Consider the following 21,451-nt stretch of genomic DNA (forward strand, 5'->3'; position numbering starts at 1 on the left):
TGTGCATAGATTGCCAAAAAATAAGTAAATAGAAAATATAAATATGTAAAAAAGGCCTTAGAGATAAGCAATTGCAAAAAATAGAAAAAAATAGAAAATATCATGCGGATACCTGAAAATAGTATATCAATAATTATAGATTGGACTCCCTCCAACGGAAAAAAATGCTTGTATGTCCCAATATAGATCACAATGAAGTCTCATAGAGGGATGACACCCCACGACTTAATATGAAATCGATCTTCCAATGTAGGTTACGCTTATAGATGCCAGGCGTCAAAGGCTCTAATCGGCAGTGTAGATTGCATATAGTTCATATAGTTCATGAGTGGACTCACCTCCTTCCTCAAAAGCCAGTAGTGTTTACAGGTTGTGATAACGGTGAATGTACTCACGTCCTGGGGTAAGAGCTGCTAAGAGATTTACAGGGGGTCCAGTTCGTGTGTCTGAGCTCCGGCCGGCAGCTCAATGACACTATTCGGCTCCGTACTGTATCCACGACCATCCGCAGCGATCGGGTGTAGTAGTTCCGGGTGGCCGCTGGTCTACTTCCCGGTGACGTCACCTGCTCCTCGCACCATGCGATCAAAGTCAGTTGACTTTGATAAAGGCAGCTGAAGTCTGGCGAAACGCGTTAGTCTTATCCCTCACTCTGCACCATCCTACATTGTTTAGCGAGGACTCTTACAACAGGCACTACTAGACATAATTTGTCTATCATCCTCCGCTAACCGCAATCCAGCGATAACCTAGCAATAGAGGACGCGAGGAGCAGGTGACGTCACCGGAAGTAGACCAGCCGCCACCCGGAACTACTACACCCGATCGCTGCGGACGGTCGTGGATACAGTACGGAGCCGAATAGTGTCATTGAGCTGCCGGCCGGAGCTCGGACACACGAACTGGACCCCCTGTAAATCTCTTAGCAGCTCTTACCCCAGGACGTGAGTACATTCACCGTTATCACAACTTGTAAACACTACTGGCTTTTGAGGAAGGAGGTGAGTCCACTCATGAACTATATGAATTATATGCAATCTACAATGCCGATTAGAGCCTTTGACGCCTGGCATCTATAAGCGTAACCTACATTGGAAGATCGATTTCATATTAAGTCGTGGGGTGTCATCCCTCTATGAGACTTCATTGTGATCTATATTGGGACATGCCAGCAATTTTTTCCGTTGGAGGGAGTCCAATCTATAATTATTGATATACTATTTTTAGGTATCCGCATGATATTTTCTTTTTTTTGCAATTGCTTATCTCTAAGGCCTTTTTTACATATTTATATTTTATATTTACTTATTTTTTGGCAATCTATGCACATTGGAGGGTCTGTGGATGATTGTTAGTCTGAATGAGACAGTTATATACTATTATTGCTTGACTCACATGTAATGTAATGTAATTTATTGTATCAATAAATCTTCAGATGCTTTACTGAATAACGGTTTGAATATATATAATATTGGGTGAATGATACAGACCCAGCGCAACTAGTATCTGTTTACTCAAATACAATTATTTTGTATGAGGAGAGTGGGTCCCCATATTTAACTAGTTAGCAGCGGGCAGAACAGTTAAACATACCTACCTAAAGCGACCTCCACCTTTTTAGAATTATAACAGGGTTGACAGAACAATACAGGTAACAGACCATAGATACAACAATACAGGTAATAGCAATAAGATACACAACACAATGCAGATAATAGTACAATGCCAGATCATAACTGCAATGGTAGTGGTAAAAAAAATTTCCAGTTCCAAATGCTGGGTACAGTGCACACAGTCAAGTATGATACACAAGGGGAGAGGGCCCTGCCAAAGGCTTACAATCTAGAGGGAGGGGCTGGTGACACAATCTAGAGGGGGTGCATCAAGAAGTTATTGGCAGAAAGGATTAGGGTAGTGTTGAGTTGATGTAGGCCTCCTTGAAGAAGTGAGTTTTGAGTGCTTTTTTGAAGGTGTTGAAGGTGGGAGCGAGCCTGATGGGCAGTGGGAGAGAGTTCCACAGGATAGGGGCAGCTCTAGTGAAGTCCTGCAGTCTGGCATGGGAGTGCGAGATGCGTGGGGTCGTTAAGAGGAGGTCGTTGGAGGAGCGAAGTGGGCGGCCAGGTGTATATCTGCTGACCAGGTCAGAGATGTAGGTTGGGGAGGACTTGTGTATGGATTTGTATGCCAAACATAGGATCTTGAAGCTGATTCTGAAGTGAATTGGAAGCCAATGAAGGGATTTGCGTAGGGGAGTTGTGGAGACAGAGCGGTGGGAGGAGTAGATGAGTCTGGCTGCTGCGTTCATGATGGATTTTAGGGGGGCGATGCGGTTTTGAGGAAGGCCTGACAAGAGGGAGTTGCAGTAGTCCAGGCGGGAGATGATGAGGGCATGGACAAGGAGTTTGGTAGTGTCTGGGGTCAGGAAAGGCCGGATCTTGGAGATGTTGCGTAAGGGGAAATAGCAGGCTCTAGCTACGGTTTGGGTGTGGGAGGTGAAGGAGAGGGCCGAGTCCAGGGTGACACCCAGGCAGCGGGCTTGTGTGGTTGGATGAATGATTGTGCCATTGACAGTGACATAGAGGTCAGTGGGGGTGAAGCAGCACAGGGCGGGAAGATCAGGAGTTCAGTCTTATCCAGGTTTAATTTTAGGAACCTGGCAGACATCCACGATGAAATAGCTGAGAGGCCAGAGGATACCTTCTCCATGGTGGTGGTGGAGAGGTCAGTGGTATGGAGGTAAATCTGGGTGTCATCTGCATATAGGTGATAGTTGAAACCCAGAGAGGAGATGAGTTTTCCGATGGAGGCGGTGTAAATGGAGAACACCAGGGGACCAAGAACAGAGCCTTTGGGGACCCCAACTGAAAGTGGGAAGGAGGTTGAGGAGGAACCATTGAAGGAGGTCTTGAAGGAGCGATTTGAGAGGTAGGAGGAAAACCATGCTAGGGCATGGTCTTGGATACCCACAGATTGCAGGGACTGGAGTAGCAGGGAGTGATCAACAGTGTCGAATGCTGATGAGAAGTCTAGGAGGAGAAGGATAGTGTATTTTCCTTTGGCCTTGGCAAGCGTGAGGTCATTGACGACCTTGGTGAGGGCAGTCTCGGTGGAGTGGCCTGGCCGAAATCCTGATTGTTGGGGGTCAAACAGGGAGTTGGAGTCAAGGTAATGGGCCATGCGTTGGTGGACTAAACGCACCAGGAGTTTAGATGTAAAAGGGAGTAAGGAGATGGGGCGGTAGCTGGATGGAAGTGAGGGGTCTAGTGAGGGTTTTTTAAGTAGGGGAAGTACAGTGGCCTGTTTGAAGTCAGAGGGGAAGGTACCCATGGAGAGGGAGAGGTTAAACAGAGGGCATGCTCCAAGATGTGGCTAACAAATATCTGAATTGGTACGCCACTGCGATATTACGATTTTCATTAGATATTAGACAATATTTCAGCAGAAATCTTGTTTAATCTAGATTGCGTCTCCAGTGCTGCTAGCTTTGTATTGCATTACTAGCATACCTAGCTACCAAGTGCCTGGTCAGTGCACAGGAGCAACAGACAGGTGGTGAATTTACCACCTCCAGCATCCTATCACTTGCATACCTACCTACCAAGCGCCTGGACAGTGCACAGGAGCAGCAGACAGGTGGTGAATTTACTACCTCCAGCATCCTATCACTTGCATACCTAGCTAGCAATCGCCCAGACAGTGCACAGGAGCAGTAGACAGGTGGCGAATTGACCACCTCCAGGAACCTATCACTTGCACACTTGCATACCGAGCTAGCAAGTGCCTGGACAGTGCACAGGAGCAGCAGACAGGCGGTGAATTTACCGCCTGCAGCATTCCATCTGAAATGAACCTTATGGTGGTCACTAATGATTTAATCTTTTTACTCCAATATTAAGATTTCTATGTACCATAATGTAAGAAACTGCCTAAAGCAGGGGTCCCCAAACTTTTTCGGTCAAGGGCCGGGTCAAAATACTTTAGACTGCTGGGGGGCCGGATGATGTAGAAAAACATTATACTGAACCTAGGTATTGCAGACAGTGCCTACTTACAAGTGCAGCCTCATGTCTCAGCATGCCAGCATGTTCAGATAGTGTGCCCCCCCCAACTCAGCAAGTGCAGTTATTATTCCACCAACACAGCGAGTGTAAATATTGTGACCCCTAGCATAGCAAGTCATATGTGAGCCATAATGTCATCCCCCCTCCCCCAAAATAACACCCTATCTCCAGTAGTTGCATGAACTGCAAATTACCCACCCCTACACATGGGCACACTCATTCATGCGGTTCCTGAATATGTTTTTGTGTGCCAGACAGTGAGGCATACCTAGGATTGGAAGGCATTGAATGACTGCTTTCTGGCTTCCATGTGGAAGGGTAGTGCCAACACTGCTATTCTATATGCAGTCACCAGTATTTAAAGATGTAGCGGGCCACATCTGTATGTAATACAGTTTGTGTGTGAAGGGCCGGTAAAAAAGCCTCAGGGGAGCCGCATTCGGCCCACGGGCCTTAGTTTGAGAACCACTGGCCTAAAGTATCCATTCAATATATTCAATCAGTTTTACATAGATTTGGTAAGATTGGACAAAAAAGGGGCCACCATAAAAATGATCTTTGTCTGCTTTCCTTTGTTTGTGTGGATTCTCTCAAATATTATTTTCTGCCATGTCCCAAATATTGTGGTAGGTTAATTAAATCCAGTCAATTGTGCCTTTAAACTGTGACAGACATTTGATTTTACCCCTTAAAGGACAGTAATTTATGTGAACTGTGGCATTGCAGTCTTTAAAGAGCTAAGAAAAATAGTCTGTTATTATGTGAATGAGTAAAATATAATAAGACACACTCTTGCTCCCTTCTGGATACAACCTGAAAGACTTGAGAAAGACTGAAATTGATGGGTGTAGGTTTTCATAACTGTTACATTGATAAAAATAGTTTACGCTTAGAAATATTTAGATTTGTGTGATGTATATCTCAAAGCCCTCAAGAATGTCAAATGTTGTAGTAATGGGTTTGTCATATGTGCTTTTACTTGACAGATTTGATGCTTTGGTACAGAGATTTGAAGCACCTGATTCTCGGAATCGGTGGGACAGCCCGCTCTTTACTGTACAAAAGGATGATGTGCTTCCATTGGAAGAGATCTGTAATGCAATTTTCCACAGGAAAGCCCCTCCACCCAACCAATCCACACAGACCGTAAGCAATATATCCCTTCTTTGCACATCCACACGTGGTCTTGCAAGACAGGAGAAGCAGTGCAACACTCTCGGAGATCTCTAGGCTCCATTGCAGAAATCTGCCTATCAGCAGCTGATGTATTGATCCTAGTACTGATTTTCTGCATTAGAGGATACATTCTCTTTTCAATTGCTTTGTAAAAAGCGACGGTAGTGCAGCAAGGAACTCTATTGTTCAGATGTATCAAAAGGATAAGGTAGGAAATCAGTCAAAGGGACCATCCTCAGCATTGTTACCTACTGTTGTACACTCCGTGTTTGAACTTCTCCCTGTATGATTCTATAATTTAGAGGGCACTCAGAATCTGATGCACCAAGGCCTCGTACGTTCAAAAAGCCTCAGTGGTGATATCATGCAGGAACTTCCAGATAGTAACATGATGGGAACTAGAAGAAGGTCACTGTGTCACAGCAGAGGTTCAACCTCTTGCAGCCATGCCCCCTACTCTGGTACTGATAGAGGGGGGGTATGGCTGAGGAGAGGGTGTTCAGCTTAGAGCACAAGTGGAGCAGCTTGCAAATTTGCATGCAAATACCTATTACAAAGAGCTTTGCACCATTAGGATCTGAACTATACCGGTGTAGCCACAGCTTGCCTTACTGAACTCTCGGCAGCTTTGCATGTTTTAATGTTGCTTTTTCCATATGGGTCTTGCAAGCAGCTTTAAATAATATTTGTATATGAATATATGATCTTTGTGGTACACAATTCAAGATAATTTTTTAATATTTTACATGATTGCTTATATATTGTTATAATTTGGTTCTCTTTAAACAGTATGTAGGCTAGTATTCCCTCTGCCAGGCTGATGCTGGCCTTTTAAGATGGTAGAGGGAAAATTGATCTTACCATTTATATTCTTCCCTTATATACTGTTGGATAGATGGATTATGTTCTAAATGTGTTTTTTTTTTTCCAAACAGCAACCTTTGTCTTCCACAAACTTCCTACACGAGTTGGACAAGGTGACGCAGGACGTTGTGACTGTGAGTGTCACATGACTTGTATGCTTTTGCACATACTATACATTAGGAGAATGACTTTTAGTTGCATTTTGATGTCACCTTCCTTTTCCCCAATGAGATAAATCTCCCCTGAACAATTATCAGTAAAGGTAACAATATTACTTACATCGATGTTCTTTGAACAAAAAAAAACCCTCAAAAATTTAGATTGATGGCAATTTTGTTTTTTACTCATTAAATTAGTAAAACTGAAATCCTTCTACTTAAAGGGAACCTAAACTGAGAGGGATATGGATGTTTCCTTTTAATCAATACCAGTTGCCTGGCAGTCCTGATCCCTTTGGCTGAAGTAGGGCTGAATCACAGACCTGAAACAAGCATGCAGCTAATCCAGTCTGACTTCAGTCAGAGCACCTGATCTGCATGCTTGTTCAGGGGCTGTGGCTGAAAGTATTGGCAACACTGGATCAGCAGGAGAGTCCGGCAACTGGTATTATGTTAAAAGGAAAAATCCATATCCTTCTCAGTTTAGGTTCCCTTTAAAGGATACATGTAGTGAGGAGGTATATGGATAAATACAGTATATATTTTCCTGCCAAAATTATCCCCTCCAATTTTCTGACAAAATGTTTGGTAACCAGGATATTCAGAAGGCACTGAGCTTTGAAAAGGTTCGCATCAACAATACAATCCTGATTGTACAATCTTTACCATATCTGTGTAGTAGTTGGGTGAATATATTTTAATACTCTTTCTCGTTACTAATGCTGGGATTACTGTAATTGGAAACATTGGGAGACCCAAAAACCATATCCTCAATGGTGTGCCAGAACACCAATAATATACTCATATAAGTACAAGGATATATAGTAAAAAAAATATTTTTGAAGAGACAAAAGTTTCAAGATGATCTTACATTTTAATGTATCAAAAAGTTCTTCTGTAAAAACAGAGTTCACTAATCTTCAAGCGAATTCATCTTTGCAAACAACATCCCATTATCAAGTACCAAAAACATACGTTGAAATATGCAATTGTTTAAAGAGACTCTGAAGCGAGAATAAATCTCGCTTCAGAGCTCATAGTTAGCAGGGGCATGTGTGCCCCTGCTAAAACGCCGCTATCCCGCGGCTAAACGGGGTCCCTTCACCCCCAAACCCACCCCCGCAAACCTTGGTCGTAAATCTTCTTTTCCTGGAGGCAGGGCTAACGGCTGCAGCCCTGCCTCTAGTCGCGTCTATCAGACGCGCATTGCCGCCTCTCCCCCGCCCCTCTCAGTGAAGGAAGACTGAGAGGGGCGGGGGAGAGGCGGAGATACGCGTCTGACAGACGCGCGATTAGAGGCAGGGCTGCGGCGGTTAGCCCTGCCCCAATGGGGAAGCGCTCCCCCGCTGTACGGAGGGGATTTGGGGGTGAAGGGACCCCCGTTAAGCCACGGGATAAGGCGTTTTAGCAGGGGCACACATGCCCCTGCTATCTATGAGGTCTGAAGCGAGATTTATTCTCGCTTCAGACTCTCTTTAAAAAGATTTTTTAAAGGATTGCATATTCCAAAGTATGTTTTTGGTACTTGATAATGGGATGTTGTTTGCAAAGATGAATTCGCTTGAAGATTTGTGAACTCTGTTTTTACAGAAGAACTTTTTGATACATTAAAATTTAAGATCATCTTGAAACTTTTGTCTCTTCAAAAATATTTGTTTACTATATATCCTTGTACTTATATAATGCTGGGATTACACTATATGTTGTTTTTGTGTAAGAATCGTTCCGATAGATGCCTTTGATGATAAAATTCCGACATGTCCGATGTTCCGCTCGTTTCGTTTCCGCTCGATTTCTTATAGAAGTCAATGGGAAAAAAATAAGAAAACCGAGTGGAAGATAAGAGAATCGAGCAGACAATCGAATTGCTAATAGATCACGCGCCGAATCGAATGCGAAAAACGTACCGTGTAATCCCAGCATTAGATTTGATAAGATAATACAATCAAACCTCTATCATTGATGGGGACCTTAAAGCCTGCTACACACCTTCATCTTTGATTAGCCAATCACTGACCAATTTTACCACCTCCATTTAGTATGAGAGTTTATCTACACAATCTGCTTATAGTATTCAAAATCTGTTCACCCTAATACTACATGGACGTGGTAAAATTGGCTTATCATTGGCGTTTACCAGGATTATGTCATCTTGTGTTCCTCACCAAAACTTCTCCCTTATCAGAGCAACATGTAATTAAAGAGAGTCTGAAACCTAATAAAATACTTATTTTTACCTGTACTTTTGTTAAGCAATATCAGCAGTGCTGAAACGCCGCGGCAGAACGAGGGCTTTATACCCCAAAATCCCGGGGCAAAAATTCATGACTTTCCAGGTCGTGGATTTTGCTGCCCAGGGAGGCAGAGCTTTGTGCTGTAGCTCTGCCTCTACTGGAGTCAATCTCCGTGCTGATCTCCGCCTCTCCCCACCCCTCTTTGTGAAAGAAGATTGAGAGCACCGAGAGGAGATTGACTCCAGTAAAGGCAGAACTACAGCACAAAGCTCTGCCTCTTACAGGAAGCACTCCCCGAGTTTTGCCCTAGGGATTTCGGGGGTATAGAGGCATCGTTCTGCCGCGGGAATGCGGTGTTTCAGCACAGCTGATATTGCTTAACAAAAGTAGCAAGTAAAAAGTATTTTATTAGGCTTCAGACTCTCTTTAATGATATGCATTTAAAGGAGCCATCAATCAAATGATCCTATCCCCAGTACTACTTACTCGGGGCTTCCTCCAGCCCCTGGCAGCTACTATGTCCTTCGATACAGCTACGCTCTTAGCCGCTGGCCCCCGATGGTGCGCTGGAGGACCTCCAGGTCGTCCACTACTGCACTTGCGAGAGCGCGGTTTTCAATCACCTGTACGTGGTCCAGAGGGTACTGCACAGGTGCAGTAGTTCTGCCCCTGCACAGTAGGCTCTGGACCACGTGGAGGTGGTTGACAGCAGCGCAGGCACAGTAGAGGACACCTGGTGGGGGACTGGGAGCCAGCAGCGGAAAGCGGAGCTGTGGTGAGGAACATAGCAGCTGCCAGGCACTGGAGGAAGCCCTGAGTAAGTAGTACTTGGGGTAGCATCATTTGATTGAGGACTTCTTTAAGTTTAGTTAAAGTGGGATGAAACTCAAGTGTCATCTTTGATCTAAAGCATTAAAGTATAAAATAGCTATAAACATAAACTGGTATCCAAGTTAAAAAGGGTTAATACTAAAAACTGCCCAAATAGAAACAGGCCTCCCTATTGCCAGAAGACTCCTTTTTAATAACTAGAAGAGTAGATCCCCCCCCCCCCCCCATGCAAGAATGGTGTAGAGGAGTAATACATTTCTTCTGCGGGGGTCTGCGATTTCGTGGGGGTAGGTTGGGCGTGAGGATAGGTAAGCAAATGCGTGAGAATGTTCCCCTGTGTGAATGGAAGCAGCCGTCCATGGGACAGCGCCTCCATTCATAAAGAACGTCCATGCATCACTTCCTCTATGGGTCGTAATACGACACATAAAGTGAGTGGCAAGGACATCTTGTGGCCAAAAAGTAAAATTACATCTACATTTTATTTTTCAATAAAGGACCTATTAGAACTTATTTTTGCATTTTAAATTAGCCCCTGACCTCACACACTCCCCAATAGCCCTCCCCCCCCCCCCCCAAAAAATACAAATAAATACATGAATGGTTACATTAGGGACTGAACTTTAATGTATGTCAAGAGGGTATATTATTATTACTTTATAAATTATGGGCTTGTAATTAGGGATGGACACAAAACTGAAAAAATGCACTTTTATTTCCAAATAATATATTGGCGCCATACATTGTACTAGGGAAAAATTTTAAACGTTGCAATAACCAGGACAAATAGGCAAATAAAATGTGTGGGTTTTAATTATGTTAGCATGTATTATTTTAAAACTATAATGGCCGAAAACTGAGAAATAATACATTTTTTTTTCTTATTTTTCCTGTTAAAACAGTTTTAGAATAAAATAATTCTTAGCAAAAACTACACCCCAAAGAAAGCCTAATTGGTGGCAGAAAAAAACAAGATATAGATTGTTTTGTTGTGATAAGTAGTAATAAGGTTATAGGCGAATGAATGGAAGGAGCGCTTACAGGTGAAAATTGCTCTGGTTTTTTAAGGGGAAAAACTCTTGGATATGAAGTGGTTAAAAAATATGTAGCCAATTTTTTTCAAACAATAATACAAATCCTATTCTCAACATTAGGAGGACACCAATGAAGACCTATGAACTTTTGGGTTATGGGCGATCTGTCGACAGAGGCGCTTAGCCAGGCTATTGACCCAACTTTGTACCCTCCAAAAATGTTTGCCTGATGGGGCAGGATTGTGACCCGTGAAGTGCGTTGCAACTTTGGAGCTTTTAATAAAAAGTTACTTTATACTGTGAGTAACGTCCCATTGTCTGGTTTTCCTTTCTATGAGGGAGGTGAGTCTACCAACTTCCCCCTTTAAAGAGAGTCTGAAGCGAGAATAAATCTCGCTTCAGACCTCATAGATAGACACGACTGGAGGCAGGGCTGCAGCCGTTAGCCCTGCCTCCAGGAACGACCAAATTTGCAACCGAGGTTTGCGGGGGTGGGTTTGGGGGTGAAGGGACCCGTTAAGCCGCGGGATAGCGGCGTTTTAGCAGGGGCACACATGCCCCTGCTAACTATGAGCTCTGAAGCGAGATTTAGGAGTCTCTTTAAACAGCTTTTAATCGTTTTTACTCGGCGCCTCTGTGTTAATTGATAAGGGAGGGGAAATGACCATATACAGCACCACAAGCAATTGTATAAAGGTAAATCAAAATTTATTGAATATCAAAACACTATATAGTCATAAAAACAATTAAAAACAACCCCTGCTGATTGGTCATCCTCAATAATGAATAATAATCACCAATATAGGGTAATAATAGAAGTGAAATATAGGTTTATATAATCATATAATCATATGAGGTGCTCAATGTTTGAGCAACCACAATGATAGAACCCGGGTTCAAATAGACTCAATAAACATAAGTGCAATGTGCAAAAACAGTGATTATGGCACAGGTTATACCATGCAAACAACCATAAATATTAACAGTAATAAATAAAGTGCATAGTGTATGGAGGAAACATGTGAGATGCAAAAAGTGCTGAGTATGATGCTGGAACTGCGAGAGCATGTGCAGGGAGGAGAGCGCTTACGTGACCCAGGAGGATGAATGAGAGGAGACCAGCAAGGAGGGATGCCCCCGGCAGACGACTCAACCGGTATCGCGGCAGTCACGCCGCTTTATCAAGAGAGGGGGATGATAAAGCGGTGTGACTGCCGCGATACCGGTTGAGTCGTCTGCCGGGGGCATCCCTCCTTGCTGGTCTCCTCTCATTCATCCTCCTGGGTCACGTAAGCGCTCTCCTCCCTGCACATGCTCTCGCAGTTCCAGCATCATACTCAGCACTTTTTGCATCTCACATGTTTCCTCCATACACTATGCACTTTATTTATTACTGTTAATATTTATGGTTGTTTGCATGGTATAACCTGTGCCATAATCACTGTTTTTGCACATTGCACTTATGTTTATTGAGTCTATTTGAACCCGGGTTCTATCATTGTGGTTGCTCAAACATTGAGCACCTCATATGATTATATGATTATATAAACTTATATTTCACTTCTATTATTACCCTATATTGGTGATTATTATTCATTATTGAGGATGACCAATCAGCAGGGGTTGTTTTTAATTGTTTTTATGACTATATAGTGTTTTGATTGATTTACCTTTATACAATTGCTTGTGGTGCTGTATATGGTCATTTCCCCTCCCTTATCTATTGAGCAGTTTCTTGTGACCTAGCACACATTGTTTACACGGTTGTGCGAAAACACTCCTGTTGTTGCCTCTGTGTTAATGCTTTACAAATTGACCCAGTTTGCCCGTGTTTCAGTGGTTTATGCTCTAGAAAAGGCTTGGTGGATGAGAATGGAGCAAACCTCTGGAGGAGGCAAGTATCTGACTTTCCTTTCCCTAAACCTCACTGGCTTTACGTACAGTTATATTGTCTGTGTAAGAAAATAAATGTATTTGTTTTTACAGGCTGTATTGCAAGCTCAGAAGACAAGCGTTCCTGGAGACATCGTTGCAGTGCCAGGGGCCAGTGAAAAAATATCCTTTGACATAGCAGTGAATGCATATTCATGAACATCTCTGCTCCAGAATGGAGCCACTGATAATCTGATTCCTCTACAGCCTGTGTAAAAAACACAGAATGTAATCATTTAAAAATAAATGTAAACCCTGAATTAGAAATAGCACAACTTAAAGTTGAAATGTAAGCCCCGTACACATGCAAGATGTAACTGCCGCCGCGGCCTATGACGGCCGCCTCTGCCTAGAATCCAGCATTTGTAAAGCGGGCCCTGAAGTCGCTCAAGTGATGTCCAAGAGCAATGTCCTCACCGGTTACCTTGGTGCCGCTCCATTGGCCCTCTGTCCAAGTTGTTTCTGCGGCTGTTGTTTGTATCCTAATGTCTGTTGGATGAAATAGAGGTATTGGCTTCCTGCACCTATCCAAGCTCTGCAGACCGTTTTGTACATCGGCAAAGTGACGTTAATAACTCAACATGAACACTGACTGTCAACCCATTAGTGCAAATCTGCATGATGTATGTGAACTAAGGCTTCGGTGGATTAGTCTCCAACACCTTTAGGCTACTTTCACACTTACTGCATCACGTTAGGGCAGACTCCCCCGCTGCTCTCCTGTCACAGTGGCCATTAGTCTCAATGAGACATGACACACTATGTGCAGTGCATCACCGTGCAGCAGAGGTGATGCAGACTCTGCAGTGCAATTGCTGAGTGGGACAAGTAGTACCACGTGGCAGGCATTTGCACTGGAGTCTATGGCACTGCAACAATCTATTAGTATTGTTGCGGTGGGGCTCGCATGCACCGATTGGCCGAAAAACAGTGACGCACTTCTTGTCCAGCAGGAAGCCTGTCACTTTGTGAGGTGGAGCTATGAATATTACTCTGCCAGCGCACTCTGCCACAGGGCAATGTGCACGGGGTAATGGTACCATAGAGCAACATGCACAGGATAATGATTGTCCTGCCCTGGGCTCTCCTGATGCAGGACAATTGCACCGCACCATTTGTGAAACTAGCCTCGAAATCCACATATCCAAAAGTTTTTATCCAACCAATGTTTGTTACCAAGTCAGTACAAAAATCACCCGACTCCTCAGTTTTAGAAACCACTGATTCCAACTCCAGGTACCCAAAATTGCTCTGACTCCTCTACTCCGACTTAGTCTAATACTTGCCAAAGCTCTTGAGTTGGTATAAAAATCATCCGACTCCAGGTACCTGAAATTGTTCCGACTCCTAGAGCTCTGACCAAGCAAATAACAACCTTCAATTCAGGCAACTACTCTATTCAATACTTGTTAAACCTAATGAAATTGTAATCTCATTCAGGCAGGTCTTATGCCATCCATTTAACAAAGGTGCTGCAGTAATTTGGACACTGGGGATAGCTGTTGATAGACTATCAGTAAAATTACTGATATTGTACTAATGGGCAATGGGTAATACGATCGTACAGTGTTTCTCAAACCTGTCCTCATGACTACCCAATGGTGTATGGTTTGCAGGCAACCTCGCCTATGCACAGGTGGGGTAATTAGTTTCCCAGCTACATGGAATCCACCCAGCTGAGACACTAATTACCCCACCTGCACATAGGTGAGGTCGCCAACAAAACGTGTACCGTTGGGGAGTCACGAGGATAGGTTTGAGAAACACTGCGATAGTAGAACATCTGTAATTTCTATTAATATTTTACTATTGACAAACCGACCCTATTCTTACACTAAATTTCCCTCTATCGCTGGCTAACCCTTACCGGACCTGCCTGCCACAGTATTCACCGTACTTGCGTTGCCTTTGCTGCTAGAACCCCCTTCAGCAATATCTGTGCTGCCTAAAAACTAGCATCATCGGCGCTACCAGTCCTTAAATTGTATCCTGGGTGCTGCTATAAAAGCAATTGACATTGCAGTCTATGTGGCGTCCATTTAAAGGACCTCTGTCGCGAAAATCGTAAAATTTAAAATATATGTAAACCTACACAATTAAGAAGAACGTTTCTTCCTGAGTAAAATGAGTCATAAATGACTTTTCTCCTATGTTGCTGCCACTTACAGTATCTAGTAGAAATCTGACATTACCGAAGTGTTAAGAATATCCAGTTGTTGGCAAGGTTTCTATCACCATTTACAATAGACCTTCTGTTATGTGAGTGTTTATGTCCATGATGTACTAAAAAAGAACAACAAAAGTTTTTGAGGTCTAGTTGTGTATTTTATTGCTATTTGATTTGTTTTCCTTAATAAGCATACATGCAGTTACCCCGGATCTTGACTATGTCGGAGCTGAGGAGGCTTCGCCAACAGTTTATTAGTTATACCAAGCTGCATCCCAATGAAAACATTTCACAGCTTGCAAATATGTTTGTGCAATATCTAAACCAAAGCATTTGCTGATAGCACAGTCACCAGGAGATGGGTTTACTGAGGAGATACAGTTGTCTGCTACAGCTTTCCATTCCCCTGCAGATCGAAAGAGGACAGACTCCCTGGAAAGACTGTTTCTTTATTTTTATGCTTTTAATGAAGCAAAGTGTTCTGAAATAAAATATTTAATTTCTCAATATGTTGAATTTGCTCACTGATCAGGATAGCACTAAGGAAACCCTGCACAAGGGGATTTGTGCTGCAGGGCAGGTGCTGACCGGTTTTTGCGCATGGACAGCATGGCTGCACTAGTACACTGACGAGAGCACAGCCACAGTATCATATCTGATTAGACCATGTTGGATATCCTTAGAGGGTCCCAGCGCTAGGCTCGAGGAACATGGTGGAAGCCTCTGGTCTATACAGATTCCCGACGCTTCCCTCTACTACGTTAAAGGAGAGCTGAAGTGGGAGGGAAAATTCTACTACCTACCTACCCCTGGTAAGTAGAATTACTTAGTTCTACCTGGGGCTTTTTCCAGCCCTCCGCAGTATTTAAGGTCCATCAGAGTCCTATGGGTCCCCTCTGTTGTGCTGCTGTCACCCTAACTAAAATCCGCAACTGGCCGACTCGCACAGTTACAGTTCTTTACAACTGCACATGTGCAGAAATCTCCCGGCAGTGAAAACTGCAACTGCGCCATAGGTCGTGGACTTTAGTTGGGGTGACAGCAGAACAAAGGAATAGAATCCAGAGGACTCTGAGGGACATCAGATACTATGGAGGGCTGGAAGAAGCCCAAGATATGTACAACTGAACTTTATTCCCCCGATTCAGGTTTCCTTTAAAGGGATCTTTGCAGCAAATACCAAACAAAGTTTAAAATCGGTGGCAGACACAATGCTTCACCCAGAGTATCTTAATGGCAATCTGGAGCAGTGCCCTGTATTATTTTACCTTTATTTTCCTGCAGTTTCTCCTGATTTCAAATACCTGTAGGAGCTGCCATGTTAACACGCCTCCCTCCTCACTGCCCTTAGCCAGCATCAGGGTGTGAAGTTGAGCATGTGTGACTTCTCTGTTTGAAGCACAGTGCCCTGTCATCCTACTGATGAGAAATTTTTTTTGCTCTCTACTACTGTGTAATAAATATTAATTACAGCTGCAATTAACTGCACCCTGAGTATAGCAAAGCTGCGTCTCTGTCCTCCACGGCTCCAGGCTTGGCTCTGCTGCCCGCCCACTGCACCTATAGCGCCCACCTATGCTGTCACCCTGGAGCACCCATAACATATCAGGGAACTATGGGTGTTCCAGGGTGACCGCTCAGATGGGCGCTTTTAGGTGCAGTGGGCGGGGAGGAGGGCAGAGCCGGGAGCCGCAGAGTACAGAGACGCAGGTTTGCTATACTTAGTATAGCAGAGCTAAAGCACCTTTCAATTTGGATCCAAGGCTCCACATTGGTCTGTTAATAGACCAATGGGGAGCCTTGGAGTGAAATTCAAAGATGCTTTGGCTCTACCTATACTAAGTATAGCTAGAGCTGCGCGGGGACCAGTGGTGTGTGGCAGTGGTTGCGCAGGTCATCGGAGATCTTCAATCAAGGTAGCAAGATAGAGGTTATTGGCGTAGGACATTAATTTACTAAGGATATTGGGGTGGGAACATTTTTTTGAAGGTACAGGAAAGTATTTCTGGCTAATTTAGACCAGTTGTCTGTCCTGCTAATCCTCTGCCTCTAATACCTTTAGCCATAGACCCTGTACACGCATGCAGCAGATCAGGTGTTTCTGACATTATTGTCAGATCTGACATGATTAGCTGCATGCTTGTTTCTGGTGTGGTTCAGACACTACTTGTATTGTTTAAAAGGAAATAAATATGGCAGCTTCTGCACGTGCCAGCGCATCCACATCATGTGGCGTGTACTGCGCCTGCTCACAACTACTGTACAGGGGGAGTATGCACCAGATGACGTGGATGTGCGGGCTTACTACGCCTGCGCAGTAGTTCTGCGCAGGCACAGTACTCGCTGGATGACGTGGACGCGCTGGCACGAGTGCCCGCGCAGGTGCAGAAGATGGTCGCCATCGTTGCGGGCGGCCAGCAGGGGCACAGAGGACCACCGGAGCTGCGGTGAGGGACTGAGACTGCTGCTTGGGGCTGGAAGAAGCCCCGGGTGAGTAAAAATAGATTTTGTTATTCGCATTGGAAGACCATTAAAGGAAACCTAAAGTGTAAGGGACTATTTCCACTGAGCCTGAATCTGGGCCAAATCTGCAGCGTTTCCCTCACTTGTGAGCTGCACAGGGAACCGCCTGTCTTTCTAGCGGCTTGCCTTCCAGATCACACTTCGGTGCGAATCTGGATGGCATGCTGCCGAACCACTATAGCTGTGCCTAGCGCAGCTTTAGGGATTTGGGCTGAGGCTAGGCAGCCTAACGGAAGCCACGGCTTGCAGTGCAAAGAAGTCCTCACTTAGGTTTCCAGTTTAACTTACCAAGGGCCTAGGCCTTGTTCACATTGCGTTCGGCTCGTGTGTCCGGCGCGGTGGGCTTTTTTTTTTCCGCGTGTTTTTTTTTAAGCGGTTTCCGGCATTTTCTGCAAGTTCGCTAGTTTTTGAAGGCGCTTTTGCGGTTTGGTTGTCCAAACCTGCACCTCTACAATTCGGAGTGCCACAAGGATCAATCCTATCCCCTCTGCTGTTTGCAATCTACATGTTGCCACTCGGTACACTTATCCAACGACATGGCCTGACGTACCACTGCTACGCCGATGACACACAGCTATACCTGTCCTTCAAACCTGGTGGAACAGACCCTACCCCAAAAATAAACTCTTGCTTAGCTGAGCTTCAGGCATGGATGAATGATAACTGGTTGAAACTGAATGCTGACAAAACTGAGGTCCTGTTTGTCTAAAGCCAGTGCTCGCCATCAAAACAGCTCTATCCTAAAGCAACACCAATCAGGATTGGGAATTCAGACATAAACAGCTCCAACCTTGTGCGCAGCCTTGGCGTACTAATCGATGGGGAATTGAGTTTCAGAAACCAAATTTCATCTGTAGTTAAATTTTCCTTCTTTCATCTGAAGAACATTGCAAAGATTAAACATCTGATTCCCCCAGAGGATCTTCAAACCCTAGTCCACGCCTTCATCACATCACGGCTGGACTACTGCAATGCCCTTTATGCTGGCCTCCCCAAAAAAGACCTGCGTCGCCTGCAATTAGTGCAGAATGCTGCTGCCAGATTGCTAACAAACCAGCCTCGCCACTGTCACATTACACCGATCCTTCGCTCACTGCACTGGCTACCAGTAGAATGGAGAATACTCTTCAAGATTGGACTGCTGACATTCAAATCCCTGCACAATCTGGGCCCTGGATACATGAAGGACTTGCTGAAGCTGCACCACACCTCTCACAACCTCAGATCAGCAAGTTCTATAAACTTGGTCACTCCCAGAGTGCACCTCAAAAAATCTGGAGACAGAGCCTTCTGTCATGCTGCCCCTACTCTTTGGAACTCCCTACCACATCCAGTAAAGACAGCACCATCCCTGGAGCTATTCAAATCCAGACTGAAAAGCCACCTGTTTAGCCTGGCATTTCCAGATTTATAAAATTCTTCCTCTGTACCACGATGGTCGGAGCCATGCTTATGCGCTTTGAGTCCCACGGGAGAAAAGCGCTTTACAAATGTTATTTGTTGTTGTTGTTGTTGTTTTGCAGAGACTTTTGACCAGGAAAAAAATTCAGAAAAAATAAATACAATGTATTTTTTTAAAAAAACAGCTCACACAATCGCTTGCCAAAGCGATTTTGTGAGCGTTTTTCCTATACCTTCCATTGAGGCAAATCTCCTCAAAAATGGCCCAAGCACCGCTTTTCAAAGCGGATCGCAAACAAACTACTCTGATATGAACTCTCTCATAGAGAATCATTGCACAAGCGCTTTCAGGGCGATTTTGAAAATCGCCTGCGCTTAAAATTTAACAAAACCGCCTATAATGTAAACAAGGCCTACTGCTTTTTTTTTTTTTAATTAGCCAATAAATGGTATATCCTGGTCAAAACTTCCTGTGTACAAGCTTTTGTCTGCAGCAATACTTAGCTACTAAGATAAGGAATTACACACACAGGCCCATATGCAATTAACGTTCTCTACTAGGAGATAATTTCCACTTTCTATGTAAAATAACTTTTATGCATTTTATAATTGCAAAAAAGTACCTAAAAGTTGGTGAAAAAGTGCTTTCAAAATTATTTTGAGTATTTTCTTGTTTGCTGGTGGTTCAAGTCATTTTATGAGAAGGTGTAAAAATATCACCGAGAATTGCATATGGGCCACAGTTTGTCTCTCCTTCCTGCCTTTTCCCCCTCCCCTTGCTGTCAGAGGGCTGGTGCACACCAAGACTGGTTCTGAGCGGTTTTTAAAACGCTTTCTGGGGGAAAACCGTTTGGCTAATGTATTGGAATGGAATGGTGCACACCAGAGCGGCTCGTTTTTACCCCAAACGCAAATTCGGGTCCGGCAGCATTTTTGAGATTTCTGAGGCGTTTCTGCCTCAATGTAAAGTATAGGAAAGTGGAGATCCGCTCTGAAAAACGCTAGATCAGAGCGGTTTTGCAGGCGTTTTTTTATGGTTCTTCCATAATAGCGCTATCATTTGGACAATCTGCTCTGGAAGAAGCCCCAGGTGAGTGAAACTTTTATTTTTTAATTTGCCAGATGTATACCTCTTTCACAGTAGGACGTTGCGTTTTTGATGCGACGTCAAGGTCGCAACGCAAATTACATCGCAATGCCCCGTTATCGTCGCATACTGTAGAGCATACAGGCAATGAAAAGTATGCTTCCAAGTCATTACTGAGCATGTGCAAACAGTCTAACGCAGCTAATAACGTGTATAACGCACAGCATGCAGCACTTTCTAATAACGCTACATGTTACACACAAACGCAACGTGTGCACTGTGAATATCGTACAGACTTAGTATTGCTGTGTGTTAGTCTGCGTTGAAACATTTTCTAACATGTGACTTTAACGTCGCACTGTGAAAGAGGCCTCAAAGCGATTCCGAGCTGAAGCTCTGGATCAAAATCAGATACTCACTTTAAAGAGAGCCCGAGGTCAGCTCAAAAAAAAAAATAGGCTACCTGATGAGAGCTGATCAGGTAGCCGCAAAAACCACCACTCCCGTGGGCTGCCATAGCCCACTTTCACTTACGTGACCCCTGGGTTATGACGCTGCACTGAGAGACTGTGTTGTCTCTCATAGCATGTGGGGGAGCGGCAGGAGGTGCTGCAAGGGATCCTGTAAGAACGCCAGGGCGGGGCCGAGGCATAGGCTGGAGAGGCTCCAGCTTCAGGGCGCAGTGTAGGAGGGGGCGAAGAATTCATTCAGCTGTCATTCCTAATTGTGTTTGAAGCATAAAGAAATAAGAAAAGGGGATACATGACATGGCAAGCCATATAACTAGATATTAACCCATTCGCGTTCCGTCGTTTTCACTTGAGAAATGTTCACCTCCCATTCATTAGCCTATAACTTTATCACTACTTATCACAATGAACTGATCTATATCTTGTTTTTTCCGCCACCAATTAGGCTTTCTTTGGGGGGTACATTTTGCTAAGAGCCACTTTACTGTAAATGCATTTTAACAGGAAGAATAAGAAAAAAACGGAAAAAATCATTATTTCTCAGTTTTCAGCCATTATGGTTTTAAAATAATACATGCCTCCATAATTAAAACTCACGTATTGTATTTGCCCATATGTCCCGGTTATTACACCGTTAAAATTATGTCCCTATCACAATGTATGGCGACAATATTTTATTTGGAAATAAAGGTGCATTTTTTCCGTTTTGCATCTATCACTATTTGCAAGTTTAAAATAAAAAAAATATAGAAATATTTCATCTTTACATTGATATTTAAAAAGTTTAGACCCTTAGGTAAATATTTACATGTTTTTTTTTTTTTATTGTAATGGTTTTTTTTTTTTTATATTAAACATTTTATTTGGTTATTTTTGGGAGGGTGGGATGTAAAGTAGTTTTATAATGTAATTGTGTGTTATTTTTCATTTTTTTAAATTTTAGTTGTAGTTTTACTTTTTGGCAACATGATGGCGGCCATGAGTTTGTTTACATGACGTCACACTAAGCGTAACACACGCTTAGAGTGACTCATCGGGGGGGGAACGGCCAGAAAAAGCACAGCTTCCAAGAGAAGCTGTCGCTTTTTCAGCGGGGGAGAGGAATCGGTGATCGGGCACCATAGCCCGATACATTGATTCCGTGGCTACCGAATCCGCGGCCGGGAGTGCGCGTGCACGCGCGCGATCGGCCGCGGGAGCGTGCGGTAGCGCGCATGGTTCCTGGACGTAGAAACTACGTCTAGGAACCAAAATAGGTTAAGGTGTTGGGGAGGTTGTGGGCCCTGTGGCGCCTCTTAGTCTAATAGCAATCAGTGTGTGATGGCTGGGGTGGCAGGGATGGAGTGGCGCACTTTGGTGTCTCAGCCTTGGGTGCTGGAGGACCTTGTCCCGGCTCTGAAGAACGCCCCTGGTGGGCGTTTTAAACAGGGAATTCCTCTCCCCTCTGTTTATCTCTGAGTTAGTGTCAAATCTTGTTGCTAAACTCGGTGGGCTATAGCGTGGTGGTGGGGGG

At 44.0% G+C, this 21,451-nt stretch overlaps 1 protein-coding gene and 1 long non-coding RNA gene across 3 annotated transcripts in view; one reads left to right on the plus strand and one right to left on the minus strand.

Moving 5' to 3' along the window:
- LOC137563414 (protein KTI12 homolog) overlaps positions 1 to 14,964 on the plus strand; it is a 53,853-nt gene extending 38,889 nt beyond the window's left edge. For both annotated transcript variants that reach the window (XM_068275828.1, XM_068275829.1), the window contains exons 7-10: positions 5,048 to 5,207; positions 6,173 to 6,235; positions 12,345 to 12,413; positions 14,654 to 14,964. In XM_068275828.1, the coding sequence (XP_068131929.1) occupies positions 5,048 to 5,207; positions 6,173 to 6,235; positions 12,345 to 12,413; positions 14,654 to 14,797 (436 nt within the window). In that variant the 3' untranslated portion in view covers positions 14,798 to 14,964. The remainder of the gene's footprint in view (positions 1 to 5,047; positions 5,208 to 6,172; positions 6,236 to 12,344; positions 12,414 to 14,653) is intronic.
- The window catches only part of LOC137563415 (uncharacterized), a 33,827-nt gene that overhangs the window by 6,827 nt on the left and 5,549 nt on the right, over positions 1 to 21,451 (minus strand). The gene's annotated exons all lie outside the window — the stretch shown is intronic.

Source organism: Hyperolius riggenbachi, chromosome 3 (genome assembly GCF_040937935.1).
Source record: "Hyperolius riggenbachi isolate aHypRig1 chromosome 3, aHypRig1.pri, whole genome shotgun sequence".
Lineage (NCBI taxonomy): Eukaryota > Metazoa > Chordata > Amphibia > Anura > Hyperoliidae > Hyperolius > Hyperolius riggenbachi.